Below are 18331 nucleotides of genomic sequence, written 5' to 3'. Positions count from 1 at the left end.
CCACTCAAAACTGTGTTTTGGAGTTTTGAGCTTCACTGTGCAGAATGATGTGCACTAGAAGTCTGTTTCCACATTCATCTGCTGAAAGTGGAAAGTTTCAAACCTGAGTTTAAGGCATGTACCTACAAGGATGATTTTGTGATTTCACAGCTACTTTGTAAGCCAATTGTGGTCCAGTTTGCAACTTGCACAAGTGTGATGAGGAAACCTGAGTCACAGACACAGAGAATTTCCTTTACAGTAAAGTAGGAAACATATTGTGTGCAGCACTTAAACTTTTGAAATGATAAATATTTGCTTATTCATAGATTGTGGATTTTTTTTCATGAAGGAGAGAGAAGATGTAATTTAAAGAAAAAACGTTTTTTGTGGAAAAACCTTATCAGACAAATTATTAGTCCAAGCAGAGTATTTCAATATGTCTTAGAGTATCTTTAAATAAATGTGAGATTAATAAGTACCTGAGGATTGTTGGACAAACTCTTCGGTAAGCTGCACTCCAGGAGTAGACCCAGTATAGTGATGTTGGAGGCATCTTCCTGCAGGAGAAACAGCATGACAGGCCATGTAACCAGGGGTTTAGAAAATGAATGTAAGTATCAAAGAATATATAGAAACATTGGCAAAGAGTTGGGAACTCATCTTTTATATTTTATATACAAAGCCTTCAATGATCAGTGGCAACTTCAATGCCACACTTGACTGAACTCTAGTGGTGCTAACCATGCACTACACAGTTTAGAAATCCAATACTTCCAACAGTGCAGCTTGTGGTGCTTTTGTTTTCTCCTGGCCTTTTTAGATGTTAAGCCTCTCTATGAGGTGCAGGTGAAACTCACTCGTCATAGGATCACGTTTAGCGAGGCGCGCTCCAACACGTTGTTTGCAGTTACGCGATTCTGATGATGCTCGAAATTCAGAATGAGGCAGGAAGTGAAAGGCAGAATGGACGAGATGGAGGAAGACCTGTACTGTGCTAGTTATTGTTTACTCACTGGGTTGTCCCAGTCAACATGTGTGTGAAATCTGGAAAATGATGGCTAAAAACCTATTTTGAGGTCACAACGACCTTTGAACTTTGAGTCAAAAGTGTCACGTATTCCTTGTCCGACCAACTGTGAAATATGTTCATAAATTCTTGAGTTGTGGCCAAAAACATGCTTTGTGAGGACTTTGACTGACTTTTGATAACCAAATTCTAATCAGTTCATCTTTGTGTCCAAGTGGACGTTTGTGCCAAATCTGAAGATATTCCTTCCAGGCGTTCCTGAGATATTGCTGTCATGAGAATAGGGCAGACTGACGAAAACTTAATGCCTTCGGCTACAGCTATCGCCAGCGTGGACGCATAAAAACTGACACAATAGGAGTTTGGAACAAGTGTACCAACCTATGTGGATGTTGAGTAAACTGTATACGTGGTGAACGTTTTTGTTAACCATATGTTGAAACATGGGGTGTTTGCTGAGAGGACAAAAGGCTGCATTCAGCATAAGCAGCAGTCTGAGTGATTTTGAGAGCTCTCTCAAAAAGTCGCTCTGCACTTGGCCAAGCTGACATTTTGCAACTGCCACCCCACTTCCTGTCGTGGAGGCGAGGACGCCTTTCAGATATGCCTCGGGTTGCTTCTAAAACCATGCACTAGTTTGTTATTGGTTTCTGTGTTTTTGAATGACTGTGAAACATGAATGATCGCACAAAACATGCATCACTTTAAAGTAGTGTTTTACTCTGCAAGCACACATTTAAATCTTTAAACAAGAAAATAAAAAGTGACTGTGACATCCTCCATGTTGACTGCACACACATTCAGTCATTCAGTGACGGCAAGAGCTTGTCAGTGTGTATCACAAAGCCTCTGTATGCATGTATGTATGCAGCTGTTTATCAAGGCTGCCAGGAAAGGGGAAATCAGCTGTTTCCAATGATGAGCCCGCACAAACCAACACACACACATTTAAATACATACCTGAGTTTGGGTCAGCTTAATGCTCTGGATGTGAGGGAATATTAACAGACTATCCTTTCTTTGGACAGACTTTAATGAACCCTGGTGAACTCCCACACCAAACACCTGGAAAAGAAGCAGTTAACATTTATAAAAGGATAAACACCATATTCATTATTATTAAGGCTAGGCAGTCAACAAGCAAACAAATGAATAGTGTCATTTAGTGGACCTGCACTGGACTTCCAAACGCTACATGGACCTGGAATTACTGACTACACATAGTTAATTTGCTACGTTTAGTGAGTAATTCCAGTTCTGAATCTATGAATGAACACCAACAAGCTTAAATATTAAGTGCTTGGCCCAACAAATATAGAAAAGAAGATTTGCAAAAAAGATTTGCACACTGTAAAACTAGCCTATCGCCTCAGGGTGACAAAGAACCATATTAACTGTATTCAAGATATTAACTGGTCCTGCATTTAAGCTGAATATAACACATTGTTATATGCTTGCTATTCAGTCAGCGGTTGTTTATCTTTCAACAGCCATTGGCATAGTCCTGAGCACAAAAGCTAATTTTAGCTTCATAACAACATAGGTTTATGGCACCATTATGTCAATGGCTGACATTATGTAAACAGTCAACAAATAAATGTTGGAGAAACATGTACATCAAAGTTTTGTGTTGTTGGGCTCACAGGCAACACAAATAAAGCATGATTGAAACATTTGCATGTCTTTGATGCATGTGAAGGGAGTGGCACTATTGGAGGAAGTGCATGTGAGTCCAAGTGTCTGCGAGTTTGTTCGCCATTAATAAATGTAAGAAACACTCACAACTACAACCTAATACACATGTATTTGGAATAAATCTCTACAGGTAACTCTTCTTTGCTCTTTATGAATATGCAACAAGCATGTCACAAATTTAAGTTGGAATTTGAAAGACATAACTATCACTAAATAATTACCAAAGCCTGTAAAATTGAAGGAAACCGAGGTCAGAAAAACCTTAAAGTGGTAGCACAACCGGTTCGGGTGGAATAACAAGATAGACTGAGGGACTGGAGTGCAAATAAGCCCGGAGGATACAGCAGTTTGAAGCATGTGAATGCACATTTCCAGACTGTATTATTCTTCTAGTACATACATGGCTCTACTAATGCCTCATTTCCACTGCACGGCTTGACTCGCTTGGAACTGTTGTTTTTTTGGTCGCCCATTGGCAAAGTTGTGGATAATACCGGATACTTTTTTGGGTATCACGTCGGTTGAGGTTCCAGCGAGCTGAGCAGATTCTAAAATTCGGAGTAAAAACACTGCAGACCACTGATTGGTCAGAGAGAACATGGGACATCCTGGACAAACCTTCCATATTTAAATAGCCAGGCCAATGTTTTTAAATTCACACTAAGCAGCCGCATAAGCCGTAAGAACAAAAGCACTGGTTGGGCCACCTTTTCTGCATGTTTACTAGTTTAACAATGGCCTTTTGTGGCACTTTTTACTTTCCAGGTCCAGATAATGAAATGTGAGGTCAAAAGCAGTTTTAAAAAGTTAATTTAAAACAAATCGTGGATGCCATGTCTTCAGCAGTCTGGTCTGATGCTATTTTGGATCACAAAGAAAAACAGAGTTTGATATGATTAAAGTATGATTTGTAAGCTTATGTGTAAGGACACATAATGTGGTAACACAACCAACATGTGAGCATCTTTCACTTTCCCCATCTGTAGATAAAAGCTGAGGAAGAAGAAAGACCACTTGCCACTGATCCCTACACAACATGGTCTGACACTTTACAGTAAGAGGTGTATTAATGGAACTGACCTGGTATGAAAGCAGCCCATGGGCCGATGTGTTTATAAATAATGTGTTTTCTACATTGCCCTCCTCAGACGGGAGGAAAATTAGTTTAAAAGATGCCTTCCCTCTGGGTGGGATCACCTAAGACAGACAGGAAACATGTTATTTCAGACATTTCTACAAAGAATGCAACACACAACTGAGAACAGAATTAATACATAACATCATTAAATTACTGAATATATTGTGCAGCAAAAGTGTACACACACACACACAGATACACACTTACTCTTCTGTGAAAGAAAGGTATGTAAAAATGCCTGCTGGATGTAAACATTGACAGCAGTGTCACAGGAACTTCCTGGCTGGGGTTATGTATATATATGGTTTCAGCTCTTGCCAGCCCCAGCAGCCTGTAAAGACAATAAGACAAAACAGCATCATCAATAAAGAGCACCACGGCCAACTGAGAAATACACTGTCCAAATTTTAAGGGCACCAAATTATCTTTCTTTTATACTTTATTAATTAGGTTGAGGCGCCTAAATTAGATCCTTCTGCTGATCCTTTCACCCATTAGGACTGGAGTTCATTTAAAAAATTCATGATTTAATAGTGAATTTTCACTGTGACATTTAGGGTCAAACTGATAATTCTACATGATGTCACATTATGCAAGCAACATTTCTCCACAGGATCACAAGTTTAAGGTTATATATAAAACATCAAACATTTTCGTTCTTCTTCTTATACTTTGTTCTATGTAACACAGCAATTAATGTGACAAACAGCTTAATTCTTTGTCACTTTTAATATGTAGATGAGCAAAACTAGGAAACAAATTCACATATGTTGATTTGCATTTATATAAAAGGTTTGATTAAACTTCATGCCATGTCAGTGTTTAAAAGTTAGAGATTAGTTTAGTAATTCAGTCACCACAATAAAGTCATGGAAGTAACTGAATAACTGGTGTGTTGCTTTCTGTCAATATGGGAAAGCTACAAGATGAAAATCAGCCATTTGCCTCTTTGTCAACAGACGACTAACGGCTATAAGTTCTTCATGTTTAATCTGAGAAAGGCCCCAGTGTCATAAGTAAAACCACATATACAAATAAGGACATAAGGAAGCCCATGAAAAGGCTTTGGGTCACATCAGCACAAAGATTAGCTCTCTGGGTTTGGCCGTTTCTGCTATTACAGGGACACCGCTCAACATTTTTTGTGGACAACCAAACTAAAGCAACCAAGTAATGCCTCTTACCTCACCCTTTCCACAAGCACTTAAAACATAAAGTTATGAACAGAGATTTGTATTTTAAGTAAACTGGAAATGTAATGAATTTAATTAACTTTAACTGCTGTGTTCTCACACAAGTGGAATATAATAAGGTCATTTAAATGTGTACCAACATTCATGAAGTTGACTGAGGAGGGATGAGAGGTACTTTCATGTGAGATACATTACAAGTTGATTTACAGATAATCTTGGATAATGCAAAGTGTATGCCTGGCTTAATGTAATTATAGTTTTATTCCTTCAGATGAAAGGGTTGTAACAATAACAGTAACCTCTGTACAATATACTGCAATCCAATACTCTTGCCCTGCAACACATACTACCACTTTGAAGTTTTTATTGTTCAGTGTTAATTGAGTGTGTGTTGGTTCATCTTTACGTTATGTTTTGATGCCACAGTGTGTGATGTTGTATTGGACTGAATTGTTTTTTATATATGAAGCTTAAAATTATTTGACATTTTCATACTTTAATCTCTTCGGTGAAGCGAACAAATGATGACAAATTGAATCAAAAAAAGCATCTGATCTGAAAACAATATAAAAAAGATACTTAACAGCAATAATGGCTTATTGACACATTAGTTCAATGCGTTTTTTTCCTCGTCATGGGTTCTTGTTTCATCCTTGATGACTTACGTCCCCTGATATTACAAACTTTATCTACACAGTGTTTCCTTCTCCATTCAGTCAAAGCAGAGAAGCTGTGCATGTGCAAGATCGAGTCAACAGTCAGTGTGTTGTGCTTAAACAGAGGTGGACATAGTGAAACACCAGGCAGTGCATGGAGTCTGGCTGAGGAGAAACCCTGAAGTAATTCAGTGGTGGTCTGTATTTACATGAGTGTCTCTCTCTGCAGAGGAAGCCCAGGAATACAAAAGGTAGCATATTTACTGCTTTGTTTCATTGTGGGAAAGGAATAGTGTATTAAAATCAATAATTTTTACAGTTTAACCTGACTTTTTAAAAATGTTATGTGGAGTAAGACATCATCTTTATTGCACGATTCATTTCTCTGCAGACAAAATGCAAAACAGCAGCAGTTTGTTCAGCATACATAGACTGTGAGCCAGTTCTATTTGGATATTTGAGAAATATCATCTAAAACATGTCTCTAGTCAAAAAATGAACATAAAGAGTGCAAAAATCAGCTTTTCTTTAGTACTTTACCTTTACAAAATAAAAGTAATTTGTTGTGAGCCAATTTCAGGTGGGTAAAACAGAGAAAAAACAACTTAAAATAACTTCACTCTGTAAATGCTTTCAGTCTACAAAATATCACTGCCACATTCTTGACATCTTCATTCGAGAGGTTCTGTCAAGCCTTAACTGAATCATCTTTCACTTCCTGTTTGTCTGTGAGAGTTTGACTTTACTTTCACTATAAACAACTGAAACGCATGCCCAACAGCATTCAAATCAGGAGATAAGAGTGGTCCAATCAAATCGTTTCTGCTTTTTCTTTCCAGCTACCAACCTGGTCAAGTGTGCAGTATTTTGGATTAACCCTCACACTGCGTTCTGCCTAGTAAGCACAAACAGATTTTTGGACACGAGCAGACAGGATCTTCCTAACCACATCAAAATGCAGTCTGCTGCAGATATTGTCCCTAAAATCACCAACACCAGCAAGCCAGACAGCCAGGCAGGCTCAACAGAGATAAAGGGGTATGTCTGGTCATTTGCAGTTCAGTCTAATTTAGTTCAGTTAATTTGACTTTGCAGTCCCTTTCACACAGGTTTGGTTACATAAAGCAGCTGAATCATTCTCATCTTTTACATCTAGTTTATTATCATTTTTTTTAATTTTCTATATATGTGTCATTGTTTTTGCTATTTCCAAGTGTTTTCCAGTAGTTCCAACACCCATTTCCTTTAGTCACATCTTGAGGATACTGCAGTCAATACTGCTGGTGTAACTGAACATTATAATTAAGACTGTTCCCACAGTTTGCACGGGAAAAAAGGAAACCTCTAACTGCCGTGTGGGACTTTGGAAACATTGGAAATATTGCTACAGGAAATTATAATAGCTGACATCAAAACAGGAATATGAGACCAAACATTTATGCAATACTTTAAATACTTTTATTTAATTTTTGGTAATTTGCCTGCATTTTGTATTCCAAATAATAGGGCAATAGGGACTGATATCCAACCACAACATTACATTTGATAATCTTTCTGTTTTGGGAGGCAAACAGCGAAGTTCTTAACCCTTTTGATTGGGGTCAACCCTCTTCAGTATGTGTCTGGAAGCTGAGAAAGGAAGCTTACTGCCATACTTGGGTATCCTGTCTGTTCTTTAGGATTGAAGGGCCCACTGCTTTATGAAAACCTCCCCCTCTGTAGCATTCATCACAACCACTTGCTATGTACTGCTAAAGTAAGTCAGTGGAGAACGACATATATGCTTGTTAAGACGCGTCATCTTAAACTAGGAAGTGAGAGCAGTTCTTACTGTGTCCCAAACTCCAACGCTGGGGGCTGAAAATGCAAGGGCCTCCCATTCTCCCGTGTATATGGAGAGGAGCTGGTGGAGAGAAGAAAAGTATGAGAAGAGAAAAAAAAACATAAGGCCAAAGCACAGTATTTGAATCTCATCAGTTTCACCAAAAACATAAAACATGAGAAGAAAAACATCTATGTTTTTTATATCTTACTATCTTAAGACAAGAACATTGTGTTCACTTTCCAACAGAGCATGTGACAGTTCAGAGATTAATTTACAGTCAAAACTATTACTGCCCCAGGTCGCTTCACAAACCACTTACTTCCCACGACTAGGATCATGCCAGCACAGAAATTTGATGATTATTACTCAAAGAGGGGAGGCAAGTATGAATCATAATTTAAATGAAAATAATCTGAAAATAATATGATAATAATTACAGACTCCACTCAAGTTTGCAACTAGAAAACACATGGCTAAATTCTGTTGGATAACACTACAATTTTGTATTATTCTGTATTTTAATGAATTTCCTAAAACTGGCCACAACTAAAAAAAGGTTGCCATCAAACTATGTTTAAAAAAAGGCCTCGATTAAAGATCACAGGTTCAGAGTGAGAGTTCACCATGACTTATTTTCTCTGACTACCCTGATTAAAAAATGTGGATGTATGTATTCATAGGTGGAATTTTACATAGAGATGAACCATGATGACACTAGCTTATGTAGAAAAGGCAGGATACATTTAGGCTCACAAGTACAGCGTTGTACAAGTGCAGTACTGGAACCAGTCAATGTCTCACAAGTTAATTCTATAGAGAGCCGTGCAGGAAGGAAAGGGGAGTTATTTTTAACCAGTTATGAGTTATTTTTTTCACTTGAATGCTCTCAACCCACAACAGGCCCATATTAATGTCATATAAAAACTTCCCACTGTAGACACAACACAGCAGGTGCATATAGAATCTATGCTGCTTTGCACAGCATGCAAGCAACGCTGAATACAAGCAACCAACCACAAGTCAGGGTTGAAACAGGAAACTCTTTTCTCCAGTCGCTCATTTTGGAGCTCCACTGTGTTTTTATTGGTGACGGTGTGCGAGACATCCTGTGCTAATGAGCTCTGGGAATGGGTGCCTAGAAGGAGGGAAGCAGCAGCTGATTTGTGGTTGTGAATGTCTGTGTGTGCATGTATGAAGACAAGACTGAACCCTGTTGACAGAAGACTCTCATAGCTGTTGACCAACAGGAGCAAGCAAGTGGAAGACCTACGGTTCAAGTGTTCATGTAGATCACCCCTGCAAAATACTGTATTTGCCATCTTTAAGGAAGTCACTTTTCTGTGTGTTTTCATGAGTGGATTCAAGAGTCTTTTGTGTGTTATTTAACTCTAATCCTCACCTAAATTGCTCATTGTCCCCTCTGCTACAACAGCACAGAAAAAGACGATTAAAAAGATGCTATTACCATCAATCGAATATCAAGCCAAAACTCAAAGATATTCAAAGAAAGAAAAGCAGCAAATCCTTAAATAGTATTCCCTAATTAAGTTCAGTTTATCTACATAATATATACACTTCCTAACAAATTACACTTTAAGTGCAAAATGTTTCTCTCATTAGACTTTCTAAACAATGTGTTTAAAACATTAATATATAAAAAAAGGTGTGTTGTGCCTTTGGTGACAGAGTGCAGGTTTAGTCTTACAAGCATTCACTATTTCAAAACAATTGTGAACATCAGTAATAAGGAATTTTGTAATACAAAGATCACCCTACGGGAACTCTCTTTTTAACATTACACAACTACCTTGACTAAGTCTGTGTTCCTCCTGATGTTAACCCTGTGTATCGCACTTAAATCATCAAAATCAGCTGTGCCCTCTGCTTATCATTTTTTTGTTGTTAAAACTGGGTTTTTCCATCCATCTCACCTGTGCAGATTATTGATTACATTTCTTTCGTCTGGTAAATTTAAAAGCATGGATTTTTTTCAAAAAACATGACTACAAGAGTGTCTTATTGTGCAAATAAATGTACAAGTTGAAGAATACTTTTACATTTGCAAACATGTCTCATTAATAGCTAAATGTAATTATTGTCATGGGGCATTTTACAGTTCACACCATGAATAAGGAACCACAGGGGCTTTGTGGTGAGATACTGTCTCTATAAATGATTGCTGACACATTCTCCCACTGCTGGGACATGCCTCATAAGGCTCCTTATAACAACTGGAAGGAAGCAGCTACGGGATTTGCATGACTCTAAAGGTGACACAATGAATCTGTTATTGGACCAAGCCAAAACACCAGGACTCCCTGTCAAGCTCCTTTAATATTATTCTAAAAAAAAGAGCATGTTTTACACCAACAAAATTATAATTCATGACTGTTTGCCTCTGCTGAAATACTATGTAAAATATATTACAAGAAAAACAGGAAGTGCTGTATAGACTTCCAGTGATGAATGCATATGCATACACAACATGGAAGTACACAAGGTTATATAATAAATGCAAATGTTAGAAAATGTTCTGAGTGGATAGTTTCCTTTTAAAGCAAGTAATCTAACTTGCCAATCTTTTTCCTAAAAATAAACAGTCCGACACATAATAACTTGTTTGTATAACAATGTACAGACTACCGCTCGATCATAGTCGATACAAATGTAGTTGCTTTCTTTAAGTGTGGCCATTACTTAACAAAAAATAAGCCAAAGTCAAGACCGATTTGAGCGACTACTGAGGCCAGCGCAATGTGAAGTTAATATGCAGGATATCAGACTGATCTCAGTTCAATCTGTTGACTGTGGGGACAGCCACACTTTACAGGAAAGTCTGAGAGTGTTGTAAAGACATGTATCTTCTGTTTTGGTAAGTGCGGTTAGTGTTCCACAGTACAGTGTTTCTAGTCTACTGCTGGAAGATGAAATTAAAACCTAGACATACTGTAGAGTTGAAACACTGGAGGTATCAAGCACAATGAATTATGTATGAATCTGTAAACTACCACTGGCTAAAAGAACATATTAACTAGTGGTGATGTACATCAGAGAAGAGCTATTTCTGCAGAGGAAAGCTAAACATGGCTGGTTGTATTTTATTTTACATACAGCTGCACATACATAGTTAACTTGCCACCTTGCTAGCTCTTGTTCCTATTAAGGCTGAAGGCATTTATTTGTAAGCTGCTTTGGACAAAAGCAACTGCCAAATGTATCCAATTCAACGTCAACCTTTTACATTACAGCCACAGTGTACATCTTAGTCTGATTTCCACAGAGTGAGCCAGTGGAGATCCAACACACAAACAGAAGCAAAAAGTAAAACAACAACAAAATCCCTTCGTTGTCCTTTTTATTTCATGATGCTGATAAAATGTTTCACTGTGGGCTTCCAACGAGCGAGACCAAAGCACAGTAGCAGTGTCTAGCATTCAGTGTCTTCCTTGTTTGCTGTCAAATGAACCTATTCACTATTCACACACACACACCTACTCTTTACCAGTTACAGCCAATCATTCACCTGCTCCTAAAGGTCTGAATGGCCATTTTGACTCATGGTTTACCACCTGTGAAATTACAATATCTCACTTTCTTTCCCCCTGCTGTAGATTTAGCCCATTATAACAAATGTAATACTACAACACAAAGAACAAAAAATAAGCTGGCAGTGGGGTTTGACTTGATGAGAGGGACACTGTCTCCTCTATTAGATAACGAGTGCTTCTCTCTCTCTCTCTCATGCTCTCTGTAGTTCTAATTGTTTGTTAATTCATAACTTGTCAAACAGTGTTAGTCAGAGCGGAAAAGCTGTGTGCGTGGGTGAGCATATGAGGGGTCAAATGTGGAGGGGAAATGAGGTCGTCTTCCTCTGCAGAGGAGTCTTGCGTGATGGCAGACAGTTGATAAAGATCTAGTATTGTTGTTTGAAATCTAAGGTCAGCAGTTTCAACATCACATAGCCATTTATCTAATTAAAAGCAGATTAATCATCGTGATTAGGAATAAAATACAGTTGTTAAAGACCATGTTTAGGAAAGCACTACCCATTTACAATCTGGAAGATTGTGGAAAACGGGCTGCACTCTCTCTAATGGTTAGTAGTGTCAAGTTCTCATGTCGTCTCAGGTTCCTATGTATTTCTTTAAAAGGTGGAGGAGGGCATTCATCTTGTCACATCAGCGTTACCCATACATTGTTATATTTGTGGTGGCACGTAGGAGGAGCCTAGCTAGTAAGGAGAGCTATAAGTTAATGTTAGAATACAGCTGGGTGGTCGAGGTTAGCACGCTGCACGCAGCTGCTAGTCAACATCGATTGCTTGTGCTAGTGGATAACGTTAATGTTATTTCTTTAACTCTGAATGTTTGCTCCCTCAATCCAAATAAATATTGAAATATATTTTAGAGACTCAAAAGGGCTCATCCTGAGGAGGCGCAAAGACAGTCTGGGCCAGAGGTAGTAACTAGAAACTTAAGAAAACACACGTGATAAAGCTGAACAGTCCGACCAGTGTGATTAGTTATCCAATTCATTTGTTTTGAATATTTCCAGATTCCAACCAGTGCTGCTGTGGCATCTGAAGCAGCAAGAGAGGGTCAGGAAGGGATAGCTGTAGCTAATGAAGAGAGAGATGTAGGAGGAGGAGGAGGAGGAGGGCAGCCAACATGCTGCTGTGGGAGAGCCAGCTAAGGCAGAAGCAACAGGTGAGATTGACAGCAAACACAGAGAGATGTAGAAACAGGACAGGTAAGAAAAGCAGATTTCTGAGGAAAAAGGGGCCTCATTTCTATTCTTCTGTGCCTTGTAGACGGGACATCAGCAAGCAGCAAGCACTGAGGCATTGGATTTGGTCCAGAGAGGCGGAATATGCCTCAATTTAAGACTTGTGGCTGTACCACACACAGCATGGTAAATTGAATATCTGCATGATTTGTGCCATCATGAATAAATAACCAGAAATACTGTATGGCTTCTATACGGCCTGGCCCTTAATGACTGTACAGTATAAGGTGGGTGTAGGCTCTTCCTAAAAACATGTCAATCTGCTCATTGTATGGCATCCAACTGGCCTGGAAACACACGTGGACACGAAGTCCTAAGATCTGGGCATCCTTAGGGCCTTCAGTGTCTTGGGACCGCAATCAGCTGCTCTACAAGACGATACAATCAGCACATCTCTCCTCTGAGGACTCTTGCAAGGAAATTTGGCCCTCAATATGAGAATGAGGTCCTGCAGGAGTGGTCCTCGTTCAAGAATTATGTCCTCACTGGGGCACTCAGGGTGGGTGATTTAAGCTGATTGTGACTTCAATCAACTATGGTTCACAACACACACACATACAACACACTAATGCCATGGTAAACCAAATACTGTTTCAAGCACAAGAACCAAGAGGAGATCATGAGTCTACTGGCAAGAGAGTTTGACGAGTGGGCCAACCTCTACCCCTGACTGAGCCTCCTTGCGGGCATTGCACTAGTTATCCAAGTTTCCAGTGTGAACTGTGGACGTGATTTCTCGATGATGAACAGGGTAAGAGAATCACAACAAATAATTACGCATTTTCTTTTTCTGAGGATAATTACGCATTTTCTTTATATTAGTGCAGTTTGTGGTATTGTAAAAAGCATTACCACAAACTGCACTAATATAAAGAAAATGCGTAATTATCCTAAGGTGAAAACAGACCTCAGTAACCAGCTTCAAAAAGAACACCGACCTGAAACCTTCTCATATGGTGTTGCATTGGAATATCTTTGTCAGAAAGCCCCGTAAAATAAGATGTTCATACAAAGGGTGCAATGTATATATATATATATAATTACACAATGTGAAGCACTAGATCTGTATATATTGTTCAGTTCAGTTACCACCACAGATAGAATCTAATTCTGTGGGAAACACTGCATATGTATGAGTAACTTGGTATTTTCTCTCTTCAACAGCAGCTGCCCATAAAGAAAAACTCACTCTCAACAAGCGTACCACTGAGCTGTATCCAAGGGTTCTGTCCACTGCCACAGTACAAAAATAACAAGTTATGTTTGGCGCTATTTGATCCCCTGGATCCAACTCAAATAAGTCAATGTTAGCAGTGACCTCAGCCGTGCTCCAGGGGAGAGGTTAGGAGCAGTGGAGAGTTTGGGTCAACTGGTGTTCACAAGCATTTGTAGAAGAGAGCGATACAGTAAGATTAACGGTGAAATTAAAACCACAAGGCACAGTAGTATTTGTGCCACAGTATTAACACTATACTGCAGAAAAGAGTAGGTGTGTTTAAATCAACAGAATGAAGGAACATGGGTATTTGAAGACATTTTGACACAAGGCTGGACTCAGACAGTTATATCATTAACCTCTGTATCTGCAGCCTGCTTTGCTCTTCAGGCTAGGAGAGAGTGATGGCAGGCCTGCCAAGTACCTGATAACCCAGGCACGAGAGGCCTACGCAGCCCACAGCTCTGGAGGTCTGGAGGTCAAGCATTACTACGAAGCCTCCTTTGGCCTCTCCCCTCCCTGGACTTAAAAATAGCCATATTCCCCACTGTTCAGCAACAGTTGGCTGCATGTAAACCAATTTAACTTTATATCGAGACTGAAAGCTTGTCACTTTACTCCAGTGATTTAGTACTGCACTGTCATAAAGTTGGGGGATTCAAAAGAAATGGGGAAAAAGGTCAAAATCAAAGCAGAAACGGCCTAGATATGCTTACTTTTAGTCCCTAGACTGGGCCAAGCTCTAAAAACACTGAATCCTACATTTTCCATAATGCAACTTGATAGCATCTTTCCATTACATCGACCCTGGCTAGTAAAAAAAACACATAATTTAAACTTCATACCCAAAGTTTGTAATGCAGGCTTTCTCTTATAAATTTGACATCACCACAATGTCATCAGTGCTATTTTATTCAGACTTTGGAAAGCTCCCTACAGAGCCAAATAAGACATTAAACAACTGTTTTCACAGGATGACTAGTACTCTTCCCCACTAGTATGTAATTGGTGGCATGCTCCTTTAACATACTTTTACTAGAGAAAATGTAAGAACCTCAATAACAAATGGTGCTTTTAAAATGTTCCGGCACTATTTAGTCCATTATTATTTAATGTTTGAGGCAGCTTTAACATATAGTTGCAGGAGATGAGTTTTTTGCTAGGCTGCATTAGCACTCTTCATTGAATTTGGACATGAAACTAATTTCATATTATTGTGATACTGACAAGCCAGCCAAACTGTATGTTATTTGTTAAGGTACAAACTTATAGGCAAGTAACACTCGAGTGTGGGGAACATACTGAGCCAGTTTAGGTTTATGATGGGCTGGGCTCAAAGGTAAAGGTAAACAAGGAGCAGGAGCAAGCACAAATGCTAGAATATATATGGGACTTGTATTTAACATCAGAAAGAGGGGTAAACAAGTCGAAAGATTGCTCTGTCTCAGAGCAAGCTATCACTAAATAATACCATGAATTGTTGATATTTTCCTGCAAACATGTATTTTCCGAACAATTTTCTGCAGGAACAAAAACAGCTGGGAAAGACAAACCTCCCCTCTTTTTTCTTTCAAGGAGTTCTAAAATTAGGCAGGAATTTGGTTCTGTGCCTCTCCAACACACGCCCCCCAAACTCTCCCCGTCACACACCCCCTCACTCACCAACATAAACAACATAGCCTGCATACGGGAGAGGACTTTTAAAAGCCTTTTTAGAAATCTTCAATCCTATTACACTGAAACTACACCACATCATTTGTCTGTGTGAACACAAAATCATGTCACCCCACACTTACAGTTTAATTCTGCATATTAAATGTAAAAGAACTCTATTTTTTTATAGTTTGATAAATGTGTTACTGGAACATTTTTTTCTGTACTATAACGCACAATAATTCTCTGGTCTTGCAGAGGTAGGCTTGTTTTTTCCATCAGGCTGTTCACAAACCAAACCCCGCCACAGCCCTGCTTTCATTCTGTGTCTTACAGTATAATTTTAGTCTACACTATACAGGAGAAAACACACACAGTATGATACAATCTGTGTGTTGGTTTGAGGTTTGTTGGTAATTATGTGGCTTGGTGGAAAGTCTCTACCCATTCCCAAGTGCCACTCATGAACAGGTGGAAACTTCTCATCAACTTCACACAACTGGAAATATTCTTTTGAAATTGCTGAATGTATGTGTGACTTTCTCTGACCAATGTTTGAACTAGCAAAGTGAGATGGTTTAAATGTCTTTTACACCTTTTCATCTGGGGTTTGCTGCCATGTTCGCTGTCATGAATGTGTAATACATTACAAATGTGTGGCAAAACCCACAGAGGAATTTCAGTTTTATGCTGCTGCCACACAAGATAAACTAAAGAAAAAGCTTACCTGTCTTCCAGTGGAAGACCATCTTTTCTTCGCTCCTTCTCCACCTGAAAATAAAATAAAAATACACTATATGGTCAAAACAGCAGAGTGCAACCCATTTATTCTACATTCACACTGTGGTTTAGAAAGAACCATATCAGGAGGCTCTGTGGGATATAAATCTACTGGTATGCCAAACAGCCTTCTGGCTACTGTGATTATTTTCATAAAGACGAGGTTTGATGCACACTGATACACCACCAACTGCTCGAATGCGTTTCACTATGCATCTGCAATTTATTTCTTGAAATGGCAAAGGTTTTATTTTGCATAAAATATGATTTCACTGTAAATAAACCAGGAAATCCAAGCAGAAATCTGGAACAGCCTCGGGAAACTAAAACTGGCATTTCATCTTTTCCACCCGGACTCTGAGGGTTAGACAGCAGGCAGCAATTTCTGCCAGTGTTGGCAGAGCATACTGAAGTTCTCAGAATAAGACAATGAACATCCAGTTTGTTGTCCACCACATGTTCTCACGCTGTGCATTCAGGATTACTGAATGAATACAGCATTTCTGAAGATCAGTGACTTTGAAACAGCGCTAGATAATGTTGACATGACTGGTGAAATTGGGTTTTTCATTTTTCTTGATCTTAGAGAGGTTCTTTTTTTTACATTCTATACAATATCTTCTACATATTTAGTCTTTTTTATTCATTAGTTAATGATATAGTTTTCTGTTAGTTATGGTGCATTGATGACTAGAATAATTCCCGCAGGATTCATAAAATATCTTTATATCTATCCATCCATCCTAATATCAATGCTGCTTACTGCGGAGGAAATTTGTGTTTATCGACATGTAAAATAACAAACATCAACAAAGTCCCTCCATTTTTCTTTCTCTCACTTGGTAGCACAAATACTAGGTTTCCTCCAGAGTACAGCGCATGCTTCCAGATATTCACACTATTATCGCAAATCCTGAAAATCAAGTTATGCTAAACCATGCGCACATGTGCAACTATTGCCTGACCAGATTACACTGCACATGTCAACATACTGCATGTACCAAGTTAATTCTTCTTGAGGGGAAAATTGACCAGCAGTGCACTTTGTAGTTAATTGACAACTGACTGATCATTGTAACAATGATGTGGCTTGGACCAAACATGGATTTGTGCAATAATGGTGTTTAATCTTCTCCACATTTTCATAAATATTTGAGACCAGTCTGCCAAATGAGGCTCAGTTTGACAAATACGTGAGGAAATCCTTTCACACACAGCAGAACATTTAAAAGTACACACGCCAGCAGTGCATGAAACAATAAGCAATGAACATGCACAAGGGGTGTACATTTTACTGAATGTGGCTTACTAATAAGTAAGGGACTGAAAATGACAACACAGCAGTTCAAACAGACACACTGTTACCTACAGTGTAGTAGGTTATGTGCACCATGCATGGCCTATAGAGATAAGCTTTGGTCTCTTCAAATGCAGAATGTACAGTACATCGTGGCTTCATGATCACACCACAAAACAACACCAATGGAGGACATACTGTATGTAAGTATAGTGGCTGTCTAAAACTCTACTATGAATCCTGATCTGTCAGACTTACTATCTCCTTTCCCTTCTTTCCACCTGCACTCTAGTGCAAACTACTTAAGTTAAGCACCGAGCCAGCTCACACCTTAAGGAACATAGTGCTACAATGACATCAGATGCTGCGTCGTCTCTACTGCAGTCTAAGCAAGGTTGGGATATATGACACTATATACTGCGAGACGTTAAGATTTGTCAACCAGTAAATATTGTTTTTGCGGAGGTAGCAACTACCCCCAACACCTTTGAAGGCTGTGAAGTTAATGGCTTAAGTGAACGAGACAAAACTGATTTTCCAGCTGATTAAGCACAACAATGACAGAACACATTCTGTTGCTGCTTGTTGCAGCAGGTGAGCCATGAAAGCACGAGGAATATGGAGCAGCACCATTTGTAAATGAATTGGATTCTAATTGCAGGGATTTTAAGATGAGTACTGGGATTTAAAACATGCATGACAAGGGTCTGTATACAAAACACAAAACTCAAAATCTGAAGATGAAAGAGACGGAAACCTGAACTAATCCAACAATCATGAAGGGACTGGAAGCCACCTATTTAGACTTGCAGCCAATCCAAACACATGATCCTTCATCAAATCCACAACACAAGCCAATGTTTACAAAATCTCAAGTAAGAGTATGAGATGAAGATGGCAACAAGTACAAGCTCTAGTCATGCACACAATATCTGCTCGGATATGATCTCGGCTGCCCAAATCTGATATCTGATTTTTACTATGCATCATGGCACCCAACACAGTATCTCCTGCATCACCACTTCAATGTGCCCACAGCAACATACAGCTCGCTACTTAACCAGCTGACCACCAACAGCACTGG

At 39.0% G+C, this 18331-nt stretch overlaps 1 protein-coding gene across 1 annotated transcript in view; it reads right to left on the bottom strand.

Moving 5' to 3' along the window:
* Window positions 1–18331, bottom strand: part of tmem131l (transmembrane 131 like) — a 33710-nt gene that overhangs the window by 13176 nt on the left and 2203 nt on the right. Inside the window, exons 3-8 of the mRNA XM_070916038.1 lie at window positions 15898–15941; window positions 7523–7594; window positions 4050–4173; window positions 3785–3901; window positions 1970–2074; window positions 462–539 (exon numbers count right to left, since the gene is read on the bottom strand). Coding sequence (XP_070772139.1) covers window positions 462–539; window positions 1970–2074; window positions 3785–3901; window positions 4050–4173; window positions 7523–7594; window positions 15898–15941 — 540 coding nt within the window. The remainder of the gene's footprint in view (window positions 1–461; window positions 540–1969; window positions 2075–3784; window positions 3902–4049; window positions 4174–7522; window positions 7595–15897; window positions 15942–18331) is intronic.

The sequence above is a fragment of the Enoplosus armatus genome, chromosome 2 (genome assembly GCF_043641665.1).
Source record: "Enoplosus armatus isolate fEnoArm2 chromosome 2, fEnoArm2.hap1, whole genome shotgun sequence".
Classification (NCBI taxonomy): Eukaryota; Metazoa; Chordata; class Actinopteri; order Centrarchiformes; family Enoplosidae; genus Enoplosus; species Enoplosus armatus.
This window is presented reverse-complemented; position numbering and strand designations above follow the sequence as displayed.